At 42.0% G+C, this 22,547-nt stretch overlaps 1 protein-coding gene across 3 annotated transcripts in view; it reads right to left on the bottom strand.

Moving 5' to 3' along the window:
- NEO1 (neogenin 1) overlaps positions 1-22,547 on the bottom strand; it is a 389,148-nt gene that overhangs the window by 22,600 nt on the left and 344,001 nt on the right. For all 3 annotated transcript variants that reach the window (XM_090029933.1, XM_090029932.1, XM_090029931.1), the window contains exons 18-22: positions 18,488-18,626; positions 16,052-16,159; positions 12,612-12,806; positions 5,086-5,154; positions 2,670-2,817 (exon numbers count right to left, since the gene is read on the bottom strand). In XM_090029933.1, coding sequence (XP_089886059.1) covers positions 2,670-2,817; positions 5,086-5,154; positions 12,612-12,806; positions 16,052-16,159; positions 18,488-18,626 — 659 coding nt within the window. The remainder of the gene's footprint in view (positions 1-2,669; positions 2,818-5,085; positions 5,155-12,611; positions 12,807-16,051; positions 16,160-18,487; positions 18,627-22,547) is intronic.

Below are 22,547 nucleotides of genomic sequence, written 5' to 3' on the forward strand. Positions count from 1 at the left end.
GGAACCCATGATTCAGTCCACCTCTATGATCCTGGTGAAAGACGAGACATTTTAGGCTTTGGCTTTCAGAGGTGCTAAATTCTCCAAAAGGCCCTTAGACTTCCACAGCAGTTGAGGGGGGTCAAGACTGCTTAAGTCCAGACTTATACTGAGTACCAAGAAACTGAGGCATCCAAAATCAGAGGCCAGTTGTGAAAATTGGAGCCATGGGCACCTCTGCTTGAAGGCCAACAGGAGATATTTCTGATTAATGGCAGATAAAGAACCTGCTCCTTTTCAGATACCAGCCTGCATGTCTGTCCTTTCACCTTAGCCTGCCATGATCAGCCCATTTTCATTGTAGCTACATGCTCCTTTTCCCTGCCCAGCTACATCTTTGTCACCCATGGGATTAAGTCTTCTCCACTGACTTCAGTGGAGTGATGACAGTTTACACCAGCTAAGGATCTGCCCCCTGTGCTAAATTTTGATCTTCTACCTTCTTGCCTCTGTTCCTGTGCTGTCATGTCAGAGCTTTGTTGGAATCTTCCCACAAATATCAAAGTGGAAATCAAGTTCACCTAAAGCAGGGATAGCCAAAGTGTGACCAAAGATGCAGACTGGGCCACACCCCTGGGACTCCTGTGGTGGTCCCTATGGGCTGTACTCCACCTTTAACACAAAAACTACATAAAAGCATTGCATGCCAGGAATTGCATCCTACAAGGACTCCATACCTGCCTTCTCATCCAACATCCCCATTCAAGACAGGCCATTTTACTCAGGTGTAGCCCAGAGGCTGCTGGCAAGTTAGCACAGAAGCCATCACATTGAACAATGATTTAATGCCTCTCTGTGATAGTCTGGCTGTATTTATTATGACTGACTCATCTGCCCTTGAAGAGAAGTGCTGGCTGTGGAGTTGAACCACGGTGGACTTGTGTGGACACATTTTGGGAAGGCATTTAGTAACACGTACCTTTACCTCCAAAGGAAATGAGCAAGAATCTACTATCCAAGGGAGGCACTAGATAATGTACATAGCATGAGCTAATGTAAAATTTCTTAGTCCATAATACCCCTCAGTCCTGACCATCAGAACCTCCTACTGAATTCACATGGGCTTAAGCAGGTCGTCTCAAGTTATAAGAACAAAGCTTCTTATGGACGCACAGAAGGAGTCAGGTGAGGGCCGTGATGCTGCAGCCTGCATGTACCAGGCTCTACAGGTGGAGCAGCCATGGCCACCCAAGCCCCTCACCCCAGGCCCTACCATGCCTTGCAAGCTTGCCTGGCAGCTCCCAGCCCGGATCCAGCAGAAAAAAAAGGGGGGTCTTCCTATACCAGGGAGGGAGGAGGTAGAGGCAGTGCAGTGAGCCCAGGCCAGCACCGTGCACTCGCATGGGGACCTGCAATCCAGGCACTGGGCAGCGCCCAGCTACAACTTCTCCGCCTGCCAGGAAGATGAACCACGCAGGTGAGCGTGGAGCGGGGCAGGCACGGGGGCCCCAGGATGATGCCTCCTTCTCCCCAGCCACAGCCCTGAGAGGCACAGCCAGGTGCAAGTGGCGATTTAGCACGGGAGAAGTTGACTGGGGAGGGTCTGGGCAGTTTTGTCCCCACTTCCCTCGCCCCGCATGTGCCTGGCCGGGCTCCACTTGCCGCCCACAGTGCTGGCCAGTGCAAGCTCTGCCCGGGACCACCCTGCACTGCGCCCATGACCCGTGCTTTCGCTGCCGACTACTCCTCTTCCCACATGCACTGCATCAGCAATGCCAAGCTGATGCAGTGTGTGTGGGAACCTTGTCCCTTCCCCAGCCCTTCAGCAGCCATTAGGAAGCTACTGAGGTGCTGGGGGAGCGACAAGGGGTGGGAACAAAAGTAAACAATGTTTACTTTCATTTCCCGTCGTAGCACCACGGACCACAGAAAATGGCTTGGTGGGCTGCATGTTGGACAAGCCTGATTTAGGACAAGTATATGGTTGAGAGTGCTTCCGCTGATCCATTATAGCTGCTAAGTCAATACACCATCTGTAATCCGCTGGTTTGTAAACTTTTGAAACACGAAATATGAAAACCAAAGGGATCACATAAAGGAAGAGAAACTTAAGTCAAGCCATGTGATTCTCAGTAACAGAAGGACAAAGGACAAATCAAATAAAATAGGGAGAACATCAGATAAAAGACGAAGTACATCATCCCAGCTATGCTATCTCTTGAATCCCCTTTCACAATCCATGCTAGGCTTTCGGGGTTTGTAGAGTGTCATGAATGTTTTCTTCTGTTTTGTTGTACTGATATGGCATATGTGGTCTCTTTGGAAAACCTACGTTATGCTGAAATGATTTATGTTGGCTTTTATGACTATATAGATTATGTTATGCCATCTTTGAATACCTTTATAATTTTGGACATGGTTTAGGCAAGGGACTGAGGCATACATACTTAGAGACCACTGCCACTCCTAAATGCAGGCACAAGGAGACATCATTGGGTTGGGCATCCAAGGCACTGTCTGCCTGCAATGGGGAAATCAGCACAACACTTCTGGATTTCTGGGTTGCTGTTCAGGACAGTTACTTTATATTCCCCTAGATCACTGGCAGGGGGAACTCCCAGGCATCACAAATATTGCGTTATGTACTTAAATAAAGAAAAATGCAGAGTGGCATGAAGCAGAATTCTTACTTTTTCTGGTGAGAAGTGGTACGACGAGTGCAGAAGACGGCAACAATCACCACTATCACAATGGTGATCACTCCAACAGATACTATGATCACTAGAAGCATGTTGCTATCCAAGGGTGATGTGGGGCTTCCATGAGGACTGTTACTGCCTGTAAGAGGGTGAGGGGGGAAGGCGGGAGAAACAGCTCTTGTTATTATGTATATTACGTATAGTTAAGAAAATACTCCTCATCACAAGATACAAAAAGGAATCGGCAGTGTTCAGAAGTATGAAGGGCAAGTCTTTTCTGTGATATCTTATATTGGACCAACTGCATAGCTGGGAGAGCTGTTAGACAGGTTTATGGGCAACAGTTGCCCTTCCAGTCTGAAGCAGCAGGCAAGCCAGGCTGATACGTACAGGCTAGGACATGCAAACAGTCTGCTTGGAGGAGGGCTGTGAACTAAGACTAAAGAGGTGAGAGTAGGTACTTTTATAAGACAAAAACACTGCAGTAGAACAGACAGAGTAAGACCATTAAAGGTGACCCGTCTTGTAACAGCCCCAGCTCACACCTCGTTACTCCTGGTTCACAGCCCTCCTTCAAGGAGACTGCATTTGCATGGAGTCTTTTCTGATATTCAGTCTTTTCTGAATTCAGCCTGCAGCTGCTTCTCCTTTAGACCTGAAGAAGGGCCTCTGATGGCTGAAAGCTTGCCTAACAGCTCTTTCCACTATAGAGCTGGTCCAATAAAAGATCATATCACAAAAAAGCCTCACTTCCCAGACATTTTCTGGACCCTCATAGCTACTATAACACTCCAACACTACTACAAACGTATAAAGAAATTATACAGTTTAAGGCAAGCTAATAAGCAGTTTATCTAAACAAAACTGTATTTCAAGTTAAATATCCCTTCCTTTGTGTAGTTATGAGAATGTACACATCATCATCTTATGACCCTGTACAACTAACATCCTGTAAATGATGTTTTGTTGACCTATTTCCAAGTGATAACCCATTAAAAATACGCAATGACAGATACAGCTGTTGCTAAAACTTTTAAGGGTTGGTGAGAAACCCAACCAACTATCATAAAGAGGTTCAAAGGAAGACTAGATGATAGGGATGGAAAGCCTAGCACTTAGCCCATCAAAAGATGTCGATACTGCGTAAATTTTCCCCTATCTTAAAAGACACCTGAGCTCAGTCACTCATTTGTTTATCACCATGTGTCTGGACTACAGTAATGCAGTTGCACACAGACACAAAGTATCTGCCCTTAGGAAACACCAACAAGTACAAAATATCTTCACAGTGTGGACAACTAGAATTACATCAAAACCTGCTACTGACTTTCTAGACTAGCTTCCTCTGAAATACTGAGTCAAACTGAAAATCTTGGTCTTCAACTTCAAATGCTCCCTGGTCTGAGTCCTGGTCATCTTCAGGGAGCACCAAAAGTTCCAAGATGAAGACCCTGGTTAACAAGTCCTCTCCTCTGGCCCATGTAAACCTTCCATGATGGTTATGCTTTTAAGTGCAGTGACACAGCTTTCTGGGAGCCAGTCAGACTGGAACCAACTCTTCAGAGACTAAGCAGGACCAGAATCCATAACCCTCTCATTCAAAGATGCATTTCCATAAGATGCTTTCTGGAGTATAAGCACAGAGAGGCATGGACGCTTGAAAAAACACCTTCAGAGGACAAGCTGAAGGTGCACTGCACAAATTCTCCTTCTGTGGAGAGGATTCAAGAGATACATGACAAATATTAACCATATTTTAGACTAATGCTCTACTGAAAGTTGCTGGAATGCAAATAAGTGCAGTGTAAGAATCTGCATGGAAAATAAGCTTCCTTTAAACCTTGAAGATACCTGTTGCATCTAAGAAGCTGAAAGTTCAGGGTGAAAAGGAAGACCTTGCTCAAGAAACAACACTGTCCATGAAAGCTAACACACGTGGAGCCTGGACCCTGCTGGAACTACAGGGCATAAGGTATTCCCTGTACTTCCTACTTTATTGATAACATACAAAAATCATTTTCCGCTGAAAAAATAAAATTTATTTAGATCTAAACCAGTGTTACCACAGAGCAAGGGTCTCAAAATACCAGATGCTAATCTGGTTAAGTTAGGTTGTAAAAAAGGCTTCGTGACAACTAAAATATGGTGCCTAAGGATATTTGTTAGCATGTTTAACATAATGGAGAATGACTCTTAACATAGTATTGCGTCAACTTTGTTTCCTGTCTTACTTGAGAACTGCTTAACTTCAAATGGTTTCTGAACGGAGAAAAATGCAATTATTGGAGATGTCACCAACCTATGAACTACAGTTAATCTTTAAGAGAAACCTCCAACTGTAATCCCAAGGTATGTCCTATTTCAGCCTCACAGATCTCAATCGACATGTTTTTATGCAGGCTCTTACCACTCATTGGTGGTTTGTAGTCTGGTCCTAGATCCACTGGCCGACTTCCTTTACCTCCAGTTCCTGAAGCTGGGGGAGGAGGTGGGGAACCACATTAATAATTATTAGTCATGAGATGCATATTGTCCATGTCCTAACTACTTACTTTCAAAACTTGAAACCTGGACCTATTTTGAACAAGTTCCCCCCCTCGCCCCCACATAGTTATGGACAGCAAATATATTCCAGCAAGTATGTTTCAAACAGGCAGGTTTAAACTCCACAGAAACAGATGGCTACTTATATTACCATTTTCTCCCAGTTAGTTGGGTCTTTTCTTTATTGATTTTTTTAAAATGCAATAAAAGAGAAGGTTGCAACTGTGATAACAAGCAGACTGACGTAAGCAAGCAGCTTCTTATACAATTGCATTTGGAGTTTATCATTAGTGATCAGTGGATTATAAAACAAATTCCTTATCCCAAGCCCTAATTACATGCAAGATTAGAAATATACCCAATGGAAATGCATCTTCAACAGAATAATAAAATTCTTAACAGCCATGCACAATTGCTATCAAATTCCCCATATCGTTTTATTTTGTCCTCACCTCCTCCCCCCACAGAGAAACTGCAATATCCAAAAAATACCAAAACCTTTATTGAAGGCTGCACGACTACGTTCAACAGTTTGTGACCTGTTTTTCATAGGCAACACATCAAAAAGACACATCGTTGTTCCGGACAGAGTACTTTTGTATAGAGTATAGCATGCTTAAGGGATTTCAATGGCTGTACGTATATTTGCCAGCTGGTTCATTGCTAACTGAAGGCAAACAACATGTTCACTTCCAGAATTTTAACCATCACTGGCTTGTTCATGAGTGCTGAATATAAGAAGTGACCTAACAATCTGAGTAAAGCTCTCTTTTATTCTATCAAACACTTCCCATTATATAACTCAGATCAAATTTAGGCAATCTGCTGCAGCAGCAAGACACATGGAGTCCCAGGTTTTACTCTAATGTCAGTCCCACGAACTGAGCTGGCAGAATGTCCCCCAGCAAAGACGACACACAGGTCCATTTTTTCCCTGTTGGGTTATTAAAACTGTGGTGAAACAAAAACGCTTTGAATGCCAAAGTTAGTGCCAATCCAAAGAAGCACTGGATGCCAAGTATATGGTAATACTAGAACAGTATGACTCGTATCTAAAAATTCCTTCACTTCTTACTTTACAGTTTATATTTTTATATCTATGAAGAACCGGAACTATGAAAAATAAGTGCTTCATAAAACCTCAAAGCACACATTCATGAAAAGAAGACTTTTCAGGTAAAAAAAACATTTTGGATAAGTAGAAATAACACACGCTGACACACATATATAAAATTAACAAATGGAAAAACTTTTAGCAAGAACAATAAATTAGTGGTTAAACAATTCAGATAATTGATAAAAGAACCCAAAGGTATGAATCTAGCTATAGTCAGCAGAGCTAAGGACAAAAAGACGGAATTTGTTATGTGCGCAAAGAATAAAGAAACCCCCCGAATTGCATTGGTACATTACAGCACAGCAGGTTGCCAAATGCCTGTAAATTTACAGGCACTCTGTAAATATCCAGGGAAAGATGCCTGTCTAAAAATTCTGTAGGAAAACTGCCATCCATAAACCACAAAATAAAAAAAGCTCTGCAAAATCAGGTCTGTAAAAGCACGGAGCCGATTAAAGCTATGTGGACAGAAAATATTGGGGTGTGTGAAACGGACTGTATTCGATTTGGATTTGGCCCGAATCGGGGAGAGTGATTCGATTTGTTGATTCGGATTAAAGTCCCCAATTCAATTTGGCCAAACTCTAATCTGAAGATTCGACGCCAATTCGGAGAATCAGCAGCTCGCCCACAGTCACAACTTTAAAAGTTTTTCCTACATACCTCGAGGTACCACGAGTGGCTCATGAACGCTGTGATGCTGGGGCAGATAGAGTGTCCCACAGGAGCACGGGGGGGCGGGGGCCCCATGTGCTCAGCAGCAAACCTGTAAATGGACCGGAAGTATGGAGATCGGCCGCGGGGGGACCCCAGGTGCCACCCCAGACCCAGGAGAAACCAGTCACTGAGCTGGGGGGGGAGCGGGGGGAGAACACTCCCTGGCAGACCTGGAAATGGACCAGAACTGCTTCTGATCCACCTCCAGGTCTGCTGCTGAGTGTGCTGGCAAGCCCCACCCATGTCTGTGGGACACTCTGTCTGCCCTACCATCACAGCATTCATGAGCTTCCAAGGATAACTCTCAGGCCTTTGTGGATCCTTCCCCAACACACCCAGCTACATGTTGGTGCTAACACCCCAATCTGCCTGTAACACTGCTTAGGTGGCAGGTGGGTCCTTCTTTGGGAAGTCTGTGCTAGGATGGGGGAATAAGGCTGGCAGGTATAAACCCACATCACTGCAGGGCTCACAGTGGGGGATCACTACCACTGCAGCGAGCTCCGCCAAAGTAGGGCTTGCAGCTGTGGGAACCAGTCCTGCTGCATCGGTGATAAGGTATGATGGCATCGAATGATCATCCCACAATCACACGTCCTGCCACAAATGTGCGGTATGGCAGGACGCGCTATTGTGTGGATTGCATGTTAGGTCCCATTGCACCTTTACCTGCATGTGTAGAGAGGCCTTAGCCAAAATGATAAATAGCAAATGCAAAAATGACACATTTTTAATTTTTGTAGGGCAATTTGTGCTGAGGAGTTTTGAAGGAATTGGCCAGTGGAATAAACTGAACTACTGAAGCTGGTGCTTATGATACCCTGAAATACTGAGGAAGCTTCAGAGAGCCAAGAAATAAAGATCACAGGATGCCCTGCATAACTTTAGTCTAATAACAATCAGATATCTCAGGTGGGTCAAATTACAGGAAGACTGATATTGGGCACAAACAGTAAAGAATGAAAAACAGTGGGAGCATAATTCATTCCGATCAGTGTTGTTTTAAATAAGTGTTGGAAAATAAATCTTGTCAAACAACCTGATAAAGGTTTTTGATAAACTTACAAAGCCTGCAGAGAATGGAGATCATAAAAAATGTCACACGCAAACTTCTATAAAGTCACTACAAAAAGTACACTAAAGGACACTATCCCTGTACAAAAAAGTGTGGCACATATTAAACACTGGTTAAATAATAGGCATAAAAACCATAAATGGAGAATCATTATCCAAGAGGTATTTCTACTGAGACCCTGCAGGGAACTGTTTTTGGCCCAGCGCTATTTACCGTCTTTAAAACTGACCTTGAAGAAAATATATAATCACGGCTGGCAAAGATCCTGGAGAGATGTAATATATGACACGCTTCTAACAGTGAGCATATATGCATTTCAAAAACGGTTGAAGCACTTCAATACGATCCACCAAAAATGCGGAACGTAACTAAAGCACTACTTTTTGAGGAACTTCCTGAAACTTCTGGACATATGGACTACTTGGTCCTCCAGCGTTCAAAGTGTTCCCACAGGGGAGAGAGGGTTGGAGAGGGAGAAAGAGAGAAGAAGAAACAGGGAGGATAAGCCAACGAAGGCTTGCTTATGTGCTCAGCCATCCTCAGCAGTCTCTGGAGCCCAAGGCATGCAAGGAATCATTCTCTCCAGCCCCGGGACCAGGAGACAGAAGGCCAAGTGCATGGAGAGAGTGCTCACTGGCTGTCTGCTCTGCTCTTGCACACCTGGAGGGAGGAGGGGGACAGAACCACAGGACTGAGCAAATCCCAAAGCATCCCTCATGGGGAAGCAGACTGGTGCCAGTTCAGCAACACTGAAGTGCTCTGGCAGGGGGTGCAGGTCTGTCCATTGTCTGGAACACACTGAATTTGAAACACTCCAAATTGGAGTGAAATTTGAAGCGCTTCAAATTTATGCCTGCCTGTGGCTTTTGTGAGATAATAGGCAAAAGCCAATGAAACACAGGCTCGTTTAGTCACTTTTGAATACTGGACTTGGCTTATCTAATTGTATCGGTGCTTTTGAAAATGTTACTTCATTACTATGATACCATGTCCAAGTTTTGGCATCCACACTTTAAAAAGGCTAAGGGTTCAAAAAAGAATGACCAGAGGTCTAAAAATGGCAGACTGAAGAAATGCAATGTATTCATCTTATTGCAGAGAAGGGTAAGAAGTGACTTGATCACAGTCGCAAGCAACTGCATACAGAGCAGACTGCCGGTATGAGAGGGCTCTTAAACAAAGACATAATGAGTTTGGATGAATGCAAACCCGAACTAGACAAATTCAGACTAGAAATAAAGTAGACATTTTACCAGTAATAGACCAGTGGTTAAACTGTGAATTTATGTTGAGGCAGGATGAATTTTTCATCACCTGAAGTCTTTAAATAAAAACCAGATAACTTTCTGAAGCTCAAAATCAGAAGCTAAGGACTTAATGGACAAATTGCTAGGTAAAATTCTATGGTCACACTATGCATGGGGCCAGACTAAACTATCATAATGGCCCTTTCTGGCCTTAAAATCTATTAATTTAGGCCTATTTCCAGTAATGACTTTGATGAGTTTGTTGCTGGCAAATATCTAATTCCTAGAATGAGGGATCAATAGACTGTCTTCTAAATTCTCGGGAGTTTTGTTCATGTCTAATATTATCCTGACAACAGCTCTATCTGAATGGTAATGAGCCTGATTATCCCAGTATGGCCATTTCACACTTGTGTAATTAAAAGAAAAACTGGTCTCACTGCACAAAAAATTATAAGCAACCAGCTTCTCCCCTTCCCCCCTAAAGGGATCATCATTGCAACCAGAGGTATAAAAACTGCCTATTTTCAATACAATAAACACCCTAAAACCAACATTTGGTCCTGCCCTATCTTTTGGTTTAGAGAGTGTACCAATTCATCTGCAGGGAGCTGTACTAGAAATTGTGCACTGAGATCTTCTATTTTCCTCTACAGAGGACCGGTTAAAATAAAATCTCTTTGCACTCATTAAAAGGCTTGCCAACATTTGAGTATATCCATTTTTAGTCCATCAATCTTGGGGATGCCCAACAAGTATGCCAGAGCTAGAAAAAACACTTTTACCTTGTGCTATTTTAAGCTAGCTGTCTTGTACATTATAGACATCTCCCCTTTACTTTTCTTTTGTATTGGACCAAAACAAATGTTTGCACAGTGACAGCTTCAACAAAGAACCAGTTTTACCGCATGCTGACACTTGTACTACACGGGAAAAGAAGGTGGGGAACAAGGTAATGACTATGTACATGAAGAAAAACATTATGGGGGAGAGGTTTTTAAAAACATATTCCTTGAAAACATATCCACTGCATGTAGCTAAGACAAACCAGCAAAAATGCAGAGGCCAGAGATTTAATTCACTGTGGGACAGTAGAGGTGTATTGCCTCCTTTCTCCGGTTCTCTGTCCTCATCCTGAGGAAGTCTTTTCCAACAGGTCCTGTTGTCAAGTTTTCCATTCTTCAGCCTAGGTTTTCCTTTCCTTTTTTCACCAAATGCTCTCACCAATAACCTCTTCAAATCCCTCTTATTCTTACAGCAATTCTATAACAGAAGCCTCTTGATTTTAATACTAGCTTCTACAAATTCAGAGGTGTATGCATTTAAGGGCATTGGCCAAAACGTTACTATGAGAAAAGATGCTCATGTTGTATGTTGGACATGGAGGCTCATCATGTGTATAATGCTGGCTAGCACAGCAGTATGAAAGAGAGAACGCAGCATCGTTTACATAAAACCTGAGGCTTTAGTCTGTCAGAAGATGGTGGGAAGAACAAATGGCAATTCTGTTTCCCCTGCTGTAGCCTGGTAGGTGATGCTATATCACATCCAGTGTATTTGGAAGCAAAGGCTCAATAAGGATGCGTTCCCTGATGGCGCTGTTTGATATCAAACAGGCAAAATTAACCATGTTTATAACCAACTTCTCAATACTGGATTAAAAAAAGTAGGTCTAAATATTGCAGAATGCATTCTAAGCCACTTTAAGGCAGGCTGAATCTTTTAGCTAAACAGACTGCAAGAGTCCCTGCAAGAGCTTATCCCTTTTAGGCTCATTTTCCCTCCTCATATAGGACTGTTAAACCTATCTTAAAGAGAATGAAAACTGCCTTGGACATTCATGATATAACTTGTCTTCACAAAGCAAGCTCCAAGTTACCATTTGTCAACAGAGGACCTTTAAACCTTAGGCTTTGGGGAGCTAAAGTAATTGTGTTCTTTAAGGAAGACAGCTCTAAATGAGCTGACAGGCAGAATCTCTCAAGCAGAAAGTTGAATGAGACCAGGGGTATTTTCCCTTTACTGTAAAAATGATTATAGATGTAGAGCTCACAACAGCACTTGTGTTAATTAGCTAACTGTTTTTGATCTTCCACCTCTCTAAACTGCGATCCAGTGTCCACTGGTCAGACACGAACTTGAATGTGACTTAATCCAAATTCATTCTGACAGAATGATTCAGCTCCAGCATAACCCACTTGTCCTTTCATGTGACATCTGACTACAGAGATCACTTTATATTCTTGACACAAAAACCACAAATAGAATTTCCAGTTCCTTGGCTATTAAAAGCGCCATGAGATATTGCTCATTTATATTTAGAGCAGCTGGTATATGTTTCATTTAGCAAGTGCAACTGTGTGTGGAAAAGAAAAACATGCACAAAAAAAAAAAAGGAAGGAATGAAAGAGAAAGGATGTCCATTCGTTTACCTTGATCATTAGGCATTTTATCTGAGGATTCAGCTACCAGGACAAGCAGAGGGGAGGAAAAAAGAACAAGAGAGATCACCAGATCTGAAGAAGTGACAGATAGAATTCAAAGTTTCACAAAGAAGAAATACACTAGAGAGATTCAAGCTCCCTTTTTTAAACAGACACTAACATGGAAATAATGCCAAGAGATACTAAATCTGGGCATAACTTTTTGTCAATTTGTTTCTCCCTCTCACACGATAAAATATCTATGTTAATAACCTCCCTTAGACAACAATTTTCTCTCCATTTCTTACTTGGTGCATGATATTTTCCATGCGCTTTTTACTCCTGCCATTTCATCAGCTACCCATGAACAAGCACCTCTTGATTAAAGAGGCAGCTGTGTCATGCTAGTTCAACGTTATATCATCCATCACATTAACATGCAATTGTTCACAGGCCACCAACTGCAAATCCTATTGGTTGAACTGTTACACCACAGACGGATGCAACACACTGGACCCAAAATCTTAAGAAATCAGTTTTCCAAGGCACACCTAAGGCACGGACTGTATGCATTAACAGCTGGAAGACCTATGAGTCAATCAGTAATTTAAAAATAAGGCTCCACAAACATCTGAGCACAAACTGGCTTGTACGTTCATTACATGCAAGAACAGCCCAAAAATGGAATAGCAAACATGTTTTCCTAGGCAGAGTCTGTTTTCCTTTACACCTCCCTTGAGGTTGAATTCAGAATTCATGCTGCCAGTAAAGAGTAAGTTGGAGAACACATGCAGAAACACCAGACTTTACCTTTGGGTGTTCTGAACTGGACTGCCTCTGACATGGGTCCCATGCCTTTGGAGTTGCGTGCCTGGATTTTGAAATAATATGGTGTATCAAGGGTTAATTCTTGGATCTGGTGAGTCAATCTGTTTCCCACAACAGGTTCAATGACCCAATCATGTATCTCAGCATTCACATCTGTGCTGTAGTAAATGATGTATCCTGTTCAAAGGAACCAAAAAGAAAAAGGTTTTGCATTACAGGGTAGGATTTTCAATAGACTTCAAATCAGAGCACAAAAGTCCTATTAACTTTCAGTGAGTTGTACTCCTAAGTCACTAAGATTTTCAGAAATCTTTGACTTTATTGTTTCAGACTGTATGACTGTATGCAAGTAGTAGATACACATCCCACCAGAATTTTTTACAATATTACAAAATGTGTTTAGAAAAAGCAATGCCCCTTCTTCACATAGTCTACACTCAGTTAGGGGAAAATCCCATTTTTTCTATCTTCCTTTCGAACCACAGGAGAGCAATGTAATATAATAATTTGAAAACTGTTATAAGGATGTTCTACCTCAACCATTAACATTTTAGAGAAAAATTATAACCTTGCAATTAAACAACAACATCCTAAGTACTTTCTCATGCAAGAACTAATTTTGGTGCTACCTGTTTATTACTAAAAGAAAATTAAAAACATGAATTGAAACAATCTTTGCATATCACACAAAAAGCAATAGGAAAATTACACCTGTGCAATCTTTTATTGAATGACCTACATGTTGGAAAGCAAGATATAGTACAAGTATTGTCAGATAGCAAATGGCTTTAAAAAGCCCACACTTATTAACACAAGTATAGGGCAAGTTCATTGGTAGTCTAGTTCACCTACATAATTGAACAAGTGAGAAGAAATTAAGTTGACGTTTTTCTTCCCTGTGTGGACTTCCTACATCATTTGGCACCTTGAAGTGAACAAAGGGCTGCATGCAGGTAGATGCAATCTTGTTACTTACTTCCTGGTCTAGCCACAAAACAACACATCAATGACCTAGTCTGTGCAAGGGGTAGTATGTAAAGCGACAATTTCTCCCACGGACTAAGGTAATTCAAGTGAGTTTATATTTGTCTGTATTAATTGGTTGGTGTTTTCAATGTATTGTGCAGGAAAGACATCTAGAACCCAGGACTGGCACTTTACAGTATTTTATACACACATAAAAATGCATGACAGAACAAGGAGCAACTGTCTCAAGTTGCAGCAAGAGAAGTTTAGGTTAGATATTAGGAAGAATTTTCTCACTAGGAAAGTACTAAAACACTGAAACAGGTTACCCAAAGAGGTGGTAGAAGCTACATCCTTGGAGGTTTTCAAAACTCAGCTATACAAAGATTTGGCTGGGATGATCTAGTTGGGAATGGCCCTGCTTTGAGCAAGGGGTTGAACTAGATGTGACCTCCTGAGGTCCCTGCCAGCCCTAACTTTCTGATTCTATGACATGAACAAGGAAGGTTGCAAAAGTAAGTACACAAAAGTTAAGAAATGCCTATTTATACGTGTGTTATGATAACGTGTTGACTTCATCTCTACAAAGTATTGTTCTCTTTTCCACTGGACTCCATGCAGCATTCAATATGCAGAACTGATGGTACTTAGTTAAGAAACAACTGTTCTACACTGTTTCCCCTAATACCACCAGAGGGCAGTCCAATCACGTGTTCCAATAAAAACAGTGGATTTCATATCCATCCGACACAAAGGGAATTCTAATGCTTCGTAGACCTGCATCATTATATCAGACCCCTTCTTACAGTGGGACTGCAAAAAGTTGAGAGAAGGATTTTTTTAAAACATTTGGCCACCGCTATTGCATATTTAAACAACAGTAAAAAAGCTGAGTCTTGCAAAATTCTGTTTAACCCAGCTGAGAAAGCGAGCTAGTTTTTCCATTATGTTCATCATTAGGGTAAGAATGGTCAAATACTTTTTTGTGCTTGGGAAAGCAAATTTTCAAATTTGGCCAATTATATATCTGAAGGTGTTTCTCTATACATCTTCAGGGGGTGTAACAGATAGTTTTGATTGGCATGAACTTGGGTTGTCTGCATAATTTGCAAGTAGAGAAGCCTGGGTTAAGCAATTTTCAGACTAAGATAGATGTAATGTCTTCTGGCTTGCCAATTTAACATTCACCGAGTAGAAAGGTTAGAAAATGGAGACTTGTACCAACAGTAAAACGGGGAAGTCTCACCTTTCCAACCCAATAAACAACTAGTTCCTTCCATGGTGAGCAGCAAGTGTTATCAGTCACAACATAAATCAGAACATTATTTTTTTACAAAGCATTTTTTAAAAGTTACTAAAATAAATTAGTTACAATTTCTACCACCACCACCTCTTCCTCTTCATTCCAAAAGTTTTCTGAAACAATTTGCATGTCTCCTTATTTTTCCGATGTATAACATGCACTGCATGAATGCAGCTTTGTCTTCACAGTTATCTATAATGAAGAACCAAACCCTCAACACCAAGCACTAACTAAATAGTATGAAGAACTAGGGTGGAAAATTTTCTAAGAATAGATTTGGTCTCTCTAAAAAAGGCAAAATTAAGGAGAATTTAATATAAAAACAACTTTTAACCAAAGGCACAGAGTAAAAGTAATGTTGATACTAAGCAAGACACTCTACACAGAGCCCTGAAGCCTGCAGTTAACAAAGATAAGAGGAAAATGAAGGCAGGCAGAACTGTGCGTATCTACAGTATCAGTGCTAAACAAACCAATCTGTTGGGAGAAGCTGGACACTGAGCAGCCCCAAAGGGTTCCTCTTCCACAGGACCCAGAGTGTGCATATTTCCCACACACATGCACACTAGCCTTGAACAAAGAGGCTCCTCCAGTGGCTGGACACACTGGATTTGAGTCCATGCCTGCACAAGGGGGATTTTTTTTTATATCCAGATAGATATATTTATATATATATGGGCTTGTCTAACTGTAGATTTGTGTTTCTGAAAGTGTGTTATTAGGCTTATGTAAGATGGTGAGGACGATGCGTGTAAAATGACAGCTCTTCAGTGTTCATTTTCAATTCTTTAGACCTCTCTTTTAGGGAGAGTTTTTACTGCAATGCAAGCCCAGGAATGCCAAGGAGTAGAGTGGCAGTGAACTCAAAATGCGAGTGTTGTCTTTATTTTTTAAACTGAACATATTTCCAGTAGATGTAAAAATAAGCAGTTGATTTGAGCTGCATGAGAAGATAAACAAATGGGATGAAGGTCTAGACATCCCATGAGGATGAGTTTGGGATTGGTAAAGTGATTGTGATACATATCCATATAAACATTAAATAAAGCATCTAGGCTGCTGTTCGCTAGGTATGTTCTCCTTCTGCCCTCCACAACTCTGCATATCAGAAGAAAGAAAGGATCATTCCAGAAAGCACACAAAAAAACAGCACCTGTAATTTTGCCATTCGCTTCAGATGGAGGTTGCCAGTTCACAATTATGGTCCGAGGTTTTCCTTCTTTGCTTACTACAGTCACATCCTTTGGCGGAGAGGTAGGAACTGCAAATAAACAAAAAACCAGACACTATTGGATGCATATAAACTTACTCATAATCATCTTTTAAAATGTGCTTTTCTACAGAAGAATGAGCGTAACCAGGTAACAGAAACCCAGCATATATAATCTGAAAGTAAATCTACCACCCCAGGATGCTGGTTTTAGCGATTTACTCCATTACCCTGGCAAATACCATATGGCATTCAATATTTCCTTTCCATAAGAAGCTATCTGTTTCTAAAGCACTTCCAGCAACAGATGCTGTGAATCATGGCTATATAAACAGAATGCATCTTAAAAAAGATAAAAATCTGAGGGATTATCTTTGCAGAAGTGAAGCTTTGGTTGAGAGAAATTTAGTTGAGTTCTGGAAACATTTGATGGACACACAGTTGCTGTTTCCTTTTATTTAAGAGACAGCTCTCCTCCCCATTAGCCCCTTCTGCAGAAAATGAGGAAGTGACACAAGCCAGCCCAAGAAAACAGTGAAATGCTAGAACTGGAATCTCATCATGAACTAGAATACCCAGCTGGGGCTCAGTTTAATGGCATATAAATGCAGGGTGCTGATGTCTTTACCCATGCAATGACCAGCTATTTCTTGGAACTCTACCACTATTAAAACCATGACACATTTCTATTATGGAACTTTTAGCAAACTACATCTGCCATGGTTACTTAATACTCTAATAGTAATGTTTTGTGCTTACCCAGTGCTTTTCATGTTTAAAGTGCTTTACATATATGACCTGCTGGGAATTAAACCTCCCATCATCCCCTGAGTTGGGATACTATTAACATCCCCATGGAAAATAACACTTAGCAACCATGGATGGTGAAAGTGAGGCCCGATCAAGTGGAGGAACAGAGTTAAACAATGCACATTTCCGGGCTACAGTGAGAAAAATCAGTGACAAAGGGAAGACTAGAACTCAGGAGATTTCCAATTCCCATGCTACACTCAAGCTACACTATGCCACACCTTTGTTCAATATTAGTTGAAGGATAAGTCCTACGTAGCACAAGCCAGCTGCTCAAAATCATGAGAAGGAAGACAGAAAGAAAGGAAGACAAAAAGAAACTTGTGGAACTCTATCTGCCTTTTAGGTTTCAAACCTTTAGTGTGCACTGATGTCATGTTTTAAAGTTTGTTCTCCTTCAACCAGATTTTACTTCTTGTTTGAAAAGAAAACTGAGAGTCTCACCTATTTACCTCCAAGACTTGGGGTTTAAGATAAAACACCAAATGTCACAAGTTATGAAATTCACGAGAGCTGACCACACTCCCCACACAAGTCCCTAATGACTGTGGTCAGGGAGAAAGAGAACTTTTAACCTCTTTTTAAAGCAATATTTTTAAATTGGCTATTTGGAAACTGACCTATTTCCAGGGGCCATTAAAAAAAATAAAACAAAGTAAATCTAATAAGCATGCTAAATTTAAGCTAAAATAAAGAAAAATCCAAGCTGAAGTAGAGAAAACAAAAACTGCCTACTCTTTGACCAATCCTGTCAGTGAAAAGTAACAGTGGGAGAGGGACAGCCTAATATTCGTTAGACAAGAGGTACTCCCAGCAATTATGATCCTACCAGCACAGCGCACAGCTCCTGGAGTGTTCAAAGCTGTGTAGGCAATTCATAAAGGAGAAGGTGAATTTAAAGCTGATTTTGATGTCTAAATTTCTATGGCGAGTTCTTGACATAGTTTGTCTTATTTCTTTCTGTTCTATAATTAATGAATTTGACAAAATTTTAATTATTAATAGCTAAGCTATTTCTTAGTAGTTGCAATTAAGATATGATTTCTCAGCTGTTTCTAACATATGTCTCTTTCTCATCTGTGGTATATTGTTTAAGCCATCTATTTTCTGTAATTTGATGAAAGTTCTCTGCTGCATGTGATCTCTCCTTTGTTGAATTTAAAATCAGTTTTCTACTCTCCAAAAAAGAAAATAAAATCCAAAACAGCAGCAAGTAAATCACCATCATAAGTATTTTAAATCTATACACAGAATTAGCACTAGGATAGGTCATACTAGATTCATTTTATCAGGATGGTCAGCTTTTCCAGAATGTCATAACAGAATACAAGAGGCATGGATTTCTCAGGGTGATATCTTTTATTGGACCAACTGGTTAACTGGAATCAAGCTAGACAAGCTTTCAAATGCAAGACGTTCTCCGTCAGATGCGATCCTGCGGATGAATGCCTTGCATTCGAAAGCCTGTCTCACTTTAAGAGATATCACCCAAACAAATCCTCGCCACTTGCATAATTTCTGGACCATCATGGCTACAACAATCACTCTTACACTACTATAACACAATACCTAATTCAAAGGTGGTTCCATGTGCTGTCATACTCCAAGTGCTTGATCTTCGACCTTTAGTCACCATCACAGAGAATTCATACAAGGTGTTAGGTTTTAATCCAGTCACTAAATAGCTCAAAGTGGTCGTGTTTGCAGTCTAAAAGAAAAGAAAAGCATCAGGAACTTCTGAACTGGACAAGAGCTATCACAGGCTCTCAAACATGCGCTTGTCTAAGGTAAGTGTTTAAAAGCAGCATTATTACATTGCTCCAATAACATTTTGATAACCACAGCCATTAATTCTCTCATTTTCTTTGCCCTGTTGTGCAAATTCATGAATCAAGTATTAATGGAACATTTACACTACCCAAAACTAGAAATCCCTTCTGCAATCAGTAAGAGCTTTCAACAATAGCTAATTATATATTTAAAAACAACAGTACAAGGTCTAGGGCACACTTGTTATGCAGCAAGACTTCTAGCTGTTTACTGGTGGCATTTAATTTACACCATTTCATTAAATGTCTCCCTAATTTCAGAAAAAAATGATAAAAAGGAGCCAAAAGTAAAAGTCTATTTTCCAACTTGAGTGTTCTTCCAGATTCTTGTGAGAAAGCTAAGCTGAAACCTATCTAGAGTTCAAAAACACTGGAAAGTTTAAGTGCTTAGAGATGCCAGGACAATGAAGGTTTACACCGATTTTCGAAAAGAAGGATTATGTGTTGGAAAGCAATCCTAAATTACATGTGGCTTCTAGCACAGGTAATCAGAAATATGATTTATATTTGTCATCTAAGCACTGTTCGCTGCCTCTAGGCCAAATTTTCTGGTATTTGCTGTGTCTTGAAGATGAACAAATGATAACTGGTGCATAAATAAAAAAATGTAGTACATCTTATCCCTTATTTGGACCTATCCCTTATCCTAACAGAGAGAAGTGGTCGATAACTTCTAAAATGGATAAGGATATATGTAAGTTTTTATTAATTAAGACTTACATTCTTCACAAAATTATACTTATAGGTAGCTCTTCCTTTTTCTAAAAGAAAGATTATCTATAAATTCATGTCCTTGAAAACAATATGAGAATGCTGTCTATGTAAAAAAAAGTAAAGTATTGTTAAGCCAAGAATATTCTAAGCTATGATGTAAAGCATATAATTAGCTGCTATTAAAGTACCCTAATAAACAGCCAGGAAATTAGGTTTGCCAAATTAAACTAAAAGTCATACAAAGTATTGTGTATGTAGGTCCAGAAAAATGCAAAGATGTTATTTTCATTGAACTAGTTAGGCTTCACAAAGATTGGTATGAAGGTGAGGAAGAATACAGACACAGGGCAATATAACATAAAAACCCTGATATCTTAGATTTGTAAAATGAATATAAAGATCAACCTAGTTTTAAGAAATGTTGCTTTGTGATAAGTGACAAGTTATTCCAGCCTAGAACTCAAGTGTTGTTTTATCTGCATAAACAGTCCCCAGTATTCACACTCTACTCAAACTGTCACAGCTAAGATGGGCTGGTCACCTTTCAAGAATGCCTGACACCCTCCTGCTGAAGAAAATCTTCTACGACTAACTGTCAAATGTAGTACACTCTTGCAGTGCACCAAAGAAGCGGCACAAGGATGTCCCTAAAGGTGTCCTGAAAACGTTCTGGCATTGACCCAAAGTCATGGGAGCAAATCGCTCGTGACTGTCCATCCTGGAGGTCATCAATGCAGAACAGAGCACTGGCCTTTGAACAGCAATGCACAGCAAAGGCACTGAAGAAATGAGTGGCCAGGAAAGCCAAAAACCTCTTGTACCCAGTCCTCATCGCTTTCCTGCCCCTGCTGCAGCAGATTGCTCAAGGCAAAGATCGGGTTTATAAGTCACCTGTTCAATATCTTCATCAGTGACCGGGATGAGGGCATGGAGAGCACTCTGGCCAAATTCATGCATGACACCAAATTATGGGGCAAGGTAAGCACATTGGAGGGCAGGGAGTGGATTCAGGAGGATTTGGACAGGTTGGGAACGTGGGCAGAACAGAATAGGATGCAGTTTAACAAAGGTAAGTGCAAAGTGCTGCATCTAGGGAGAAAGAATCATCAACACACCTACAGGCTGGGAGGTGACTTCCTAACCAGCACAGCAACAGAAAGGGATCTCAGAGTCATAGTCGACTCCAAAATGAACGTGAGTTGTCAATGTGACAAAGTTATAAGTAAAGCTAACAGCACTCTATCACGCATTAGAAAGAGCATCATGAACAGGTCTAAGGAGGTGATATTTCCCCTTGATGTGGCATTGGTAAGGCTGCAGCTGGAGAACTGTGTTCAGTTTTGGGCACCGCACTTCAAGAGGGATGTGGAAAACCTTGAGAGGGTCCAGAGAAGGCCTACTCATATGGTTAAGGGCCTGCAGGTAAGATCCTGCGAGGAGAGATTGAGGGACCTGAATCTCTTCAGCCTCTGCAAAAGAAGGCTGAGAGGGGATCTTGTGGCTGTCTACAAATTCATTGGAGGGGTGGGAAACAAGCAGCAAGGAACGGGGGATATTCTGTTTACCAGGGTGCCCCTTGGGGGTTACTAGGAACAACAGCCATAAACTGACAGAGAGCAGATTTAGATTAGACATTAGGAAAAATGTCTTTACGGTGAGGGTTGCCAAAATGTAGAACGGGCTTCCAAGGCAGGTGGTGATCTCCCCTACCTTGGAGGTCTTTAAGATGAGACTAGACAAGCACCTAGCTGGGGTCATTTGACCCCAGTGCTCTTTCCTGCCCAGGGCAGGGGGTCGGGCTCGATAATCTACTGATGTCCCTTCTGACCTTAAACATCTATGAAATCTATGACATTTACGTAACCCCTCTTTCCTCTCTGGCCCCCCAATGTTTCTTTCCCATCTCTCTCTCCCCCAACCCTGCTGGATTCCGTCATTTTGCCCGCAAAGGATGAACAAGTCTTAAGCTAACAAGAAAACAACTGTTCAAGAGTGAGCTTTCATCAGCTTTACACAAGATGTGCCACTCAGGAATGCATCTGTGATCTGCTGGGGTTATCTGATGCAAGGTAGAAATATCACAAGTTACAGATTAGTCTACAAAGAAACTCTGTCCTGAGCAATGAGGTGATAACCTACCTACATCTTGAAAAGTTTCCTCCTAACCCCAAGAGTCAATCATTGACTTATGACCTAAAACATGGCAGTTTATAAACAATACTAGCCACCTGCCCATCAAGAATGACTGGGGGGGGCGGGGGAGGGCAGGGACGGAGCTCTGTGCCCTCACACCGGGGCCCGTTCCCTCCTTCCCTCCTGCTGCTTGGGGCTGCGCCTGTTCCCCACTCCCCGCCACAGCGGCAGAGGGAGGGGAGGAGTGGGCTTGGACCCAATGCAGGGGAAGACCGGGCCCAAGGGTGGGGAGAAGCCAGGCTGGTGGCATGGGGACAGAAGGAGCAGGCTCAGGGCCAATGCGGGGGGGGAAAAGAGTAGGCACAGGCCCAAGTGGGGGAGGAGGCCTGCTCCTCCCCTTCCCCAGCTGCTGCTGTATTGGGCCGGGCCTGCTGCTCCCCACCACCCAGCATTGGGCCCACCGCCACCCACATCGGGCCTGGGCCCATTCCTCCCCTTCCCCCACTGCCACAGCGCACCTGCACCCACCCCCTGCCCTCTCCCCAAGTCAGGCCCGCTCCTCCCCCCACTGCCGCTGGGTTGGCCCTGCAAGCAGTGACAACACAAGGTGGGAGGGGTGGGCTGAGGCCAGCGCCGGTGGCCTTTCCCCCCGCTCCATCATCGTCACCCGCACCCATTCCGTCCTCTCCACTGCCATCTCCTCCAGGGATGTGCATTGGCCTTACCCCTGGCTCCATCCCCTGTGTCCCCACCATCATGGCAGCGTGTTGCCAACTGTCCCAATGCTTCTTTACACTGTGACTGGCTGCCAGCGAATCAGAGTGCAAATAAAGTGTTACGGACAGACAGACAGACAAAGGCTTTTATAATATCAGAATACCCCACCCCCCACCATACACACCATTATCCAACTAGGCTTGTCAGGATTTGATTTTTATTGGTACATGTTATTA

The sequence above is a fragment of the Crocodylus siamensis genome, chromosome 15, assembly GCF_052110815.1.
Source record: "Crocodylus siamensis isolate JL-2025a chromosome 15, ASM5211081v1, whole genome shotgun sequence".
Lineage (NCBI taxonomy): Eukaryota > Metazoa > Chordata > Crocodylia > Crocodylidae > Crocodylus > Crocodylus siamensis.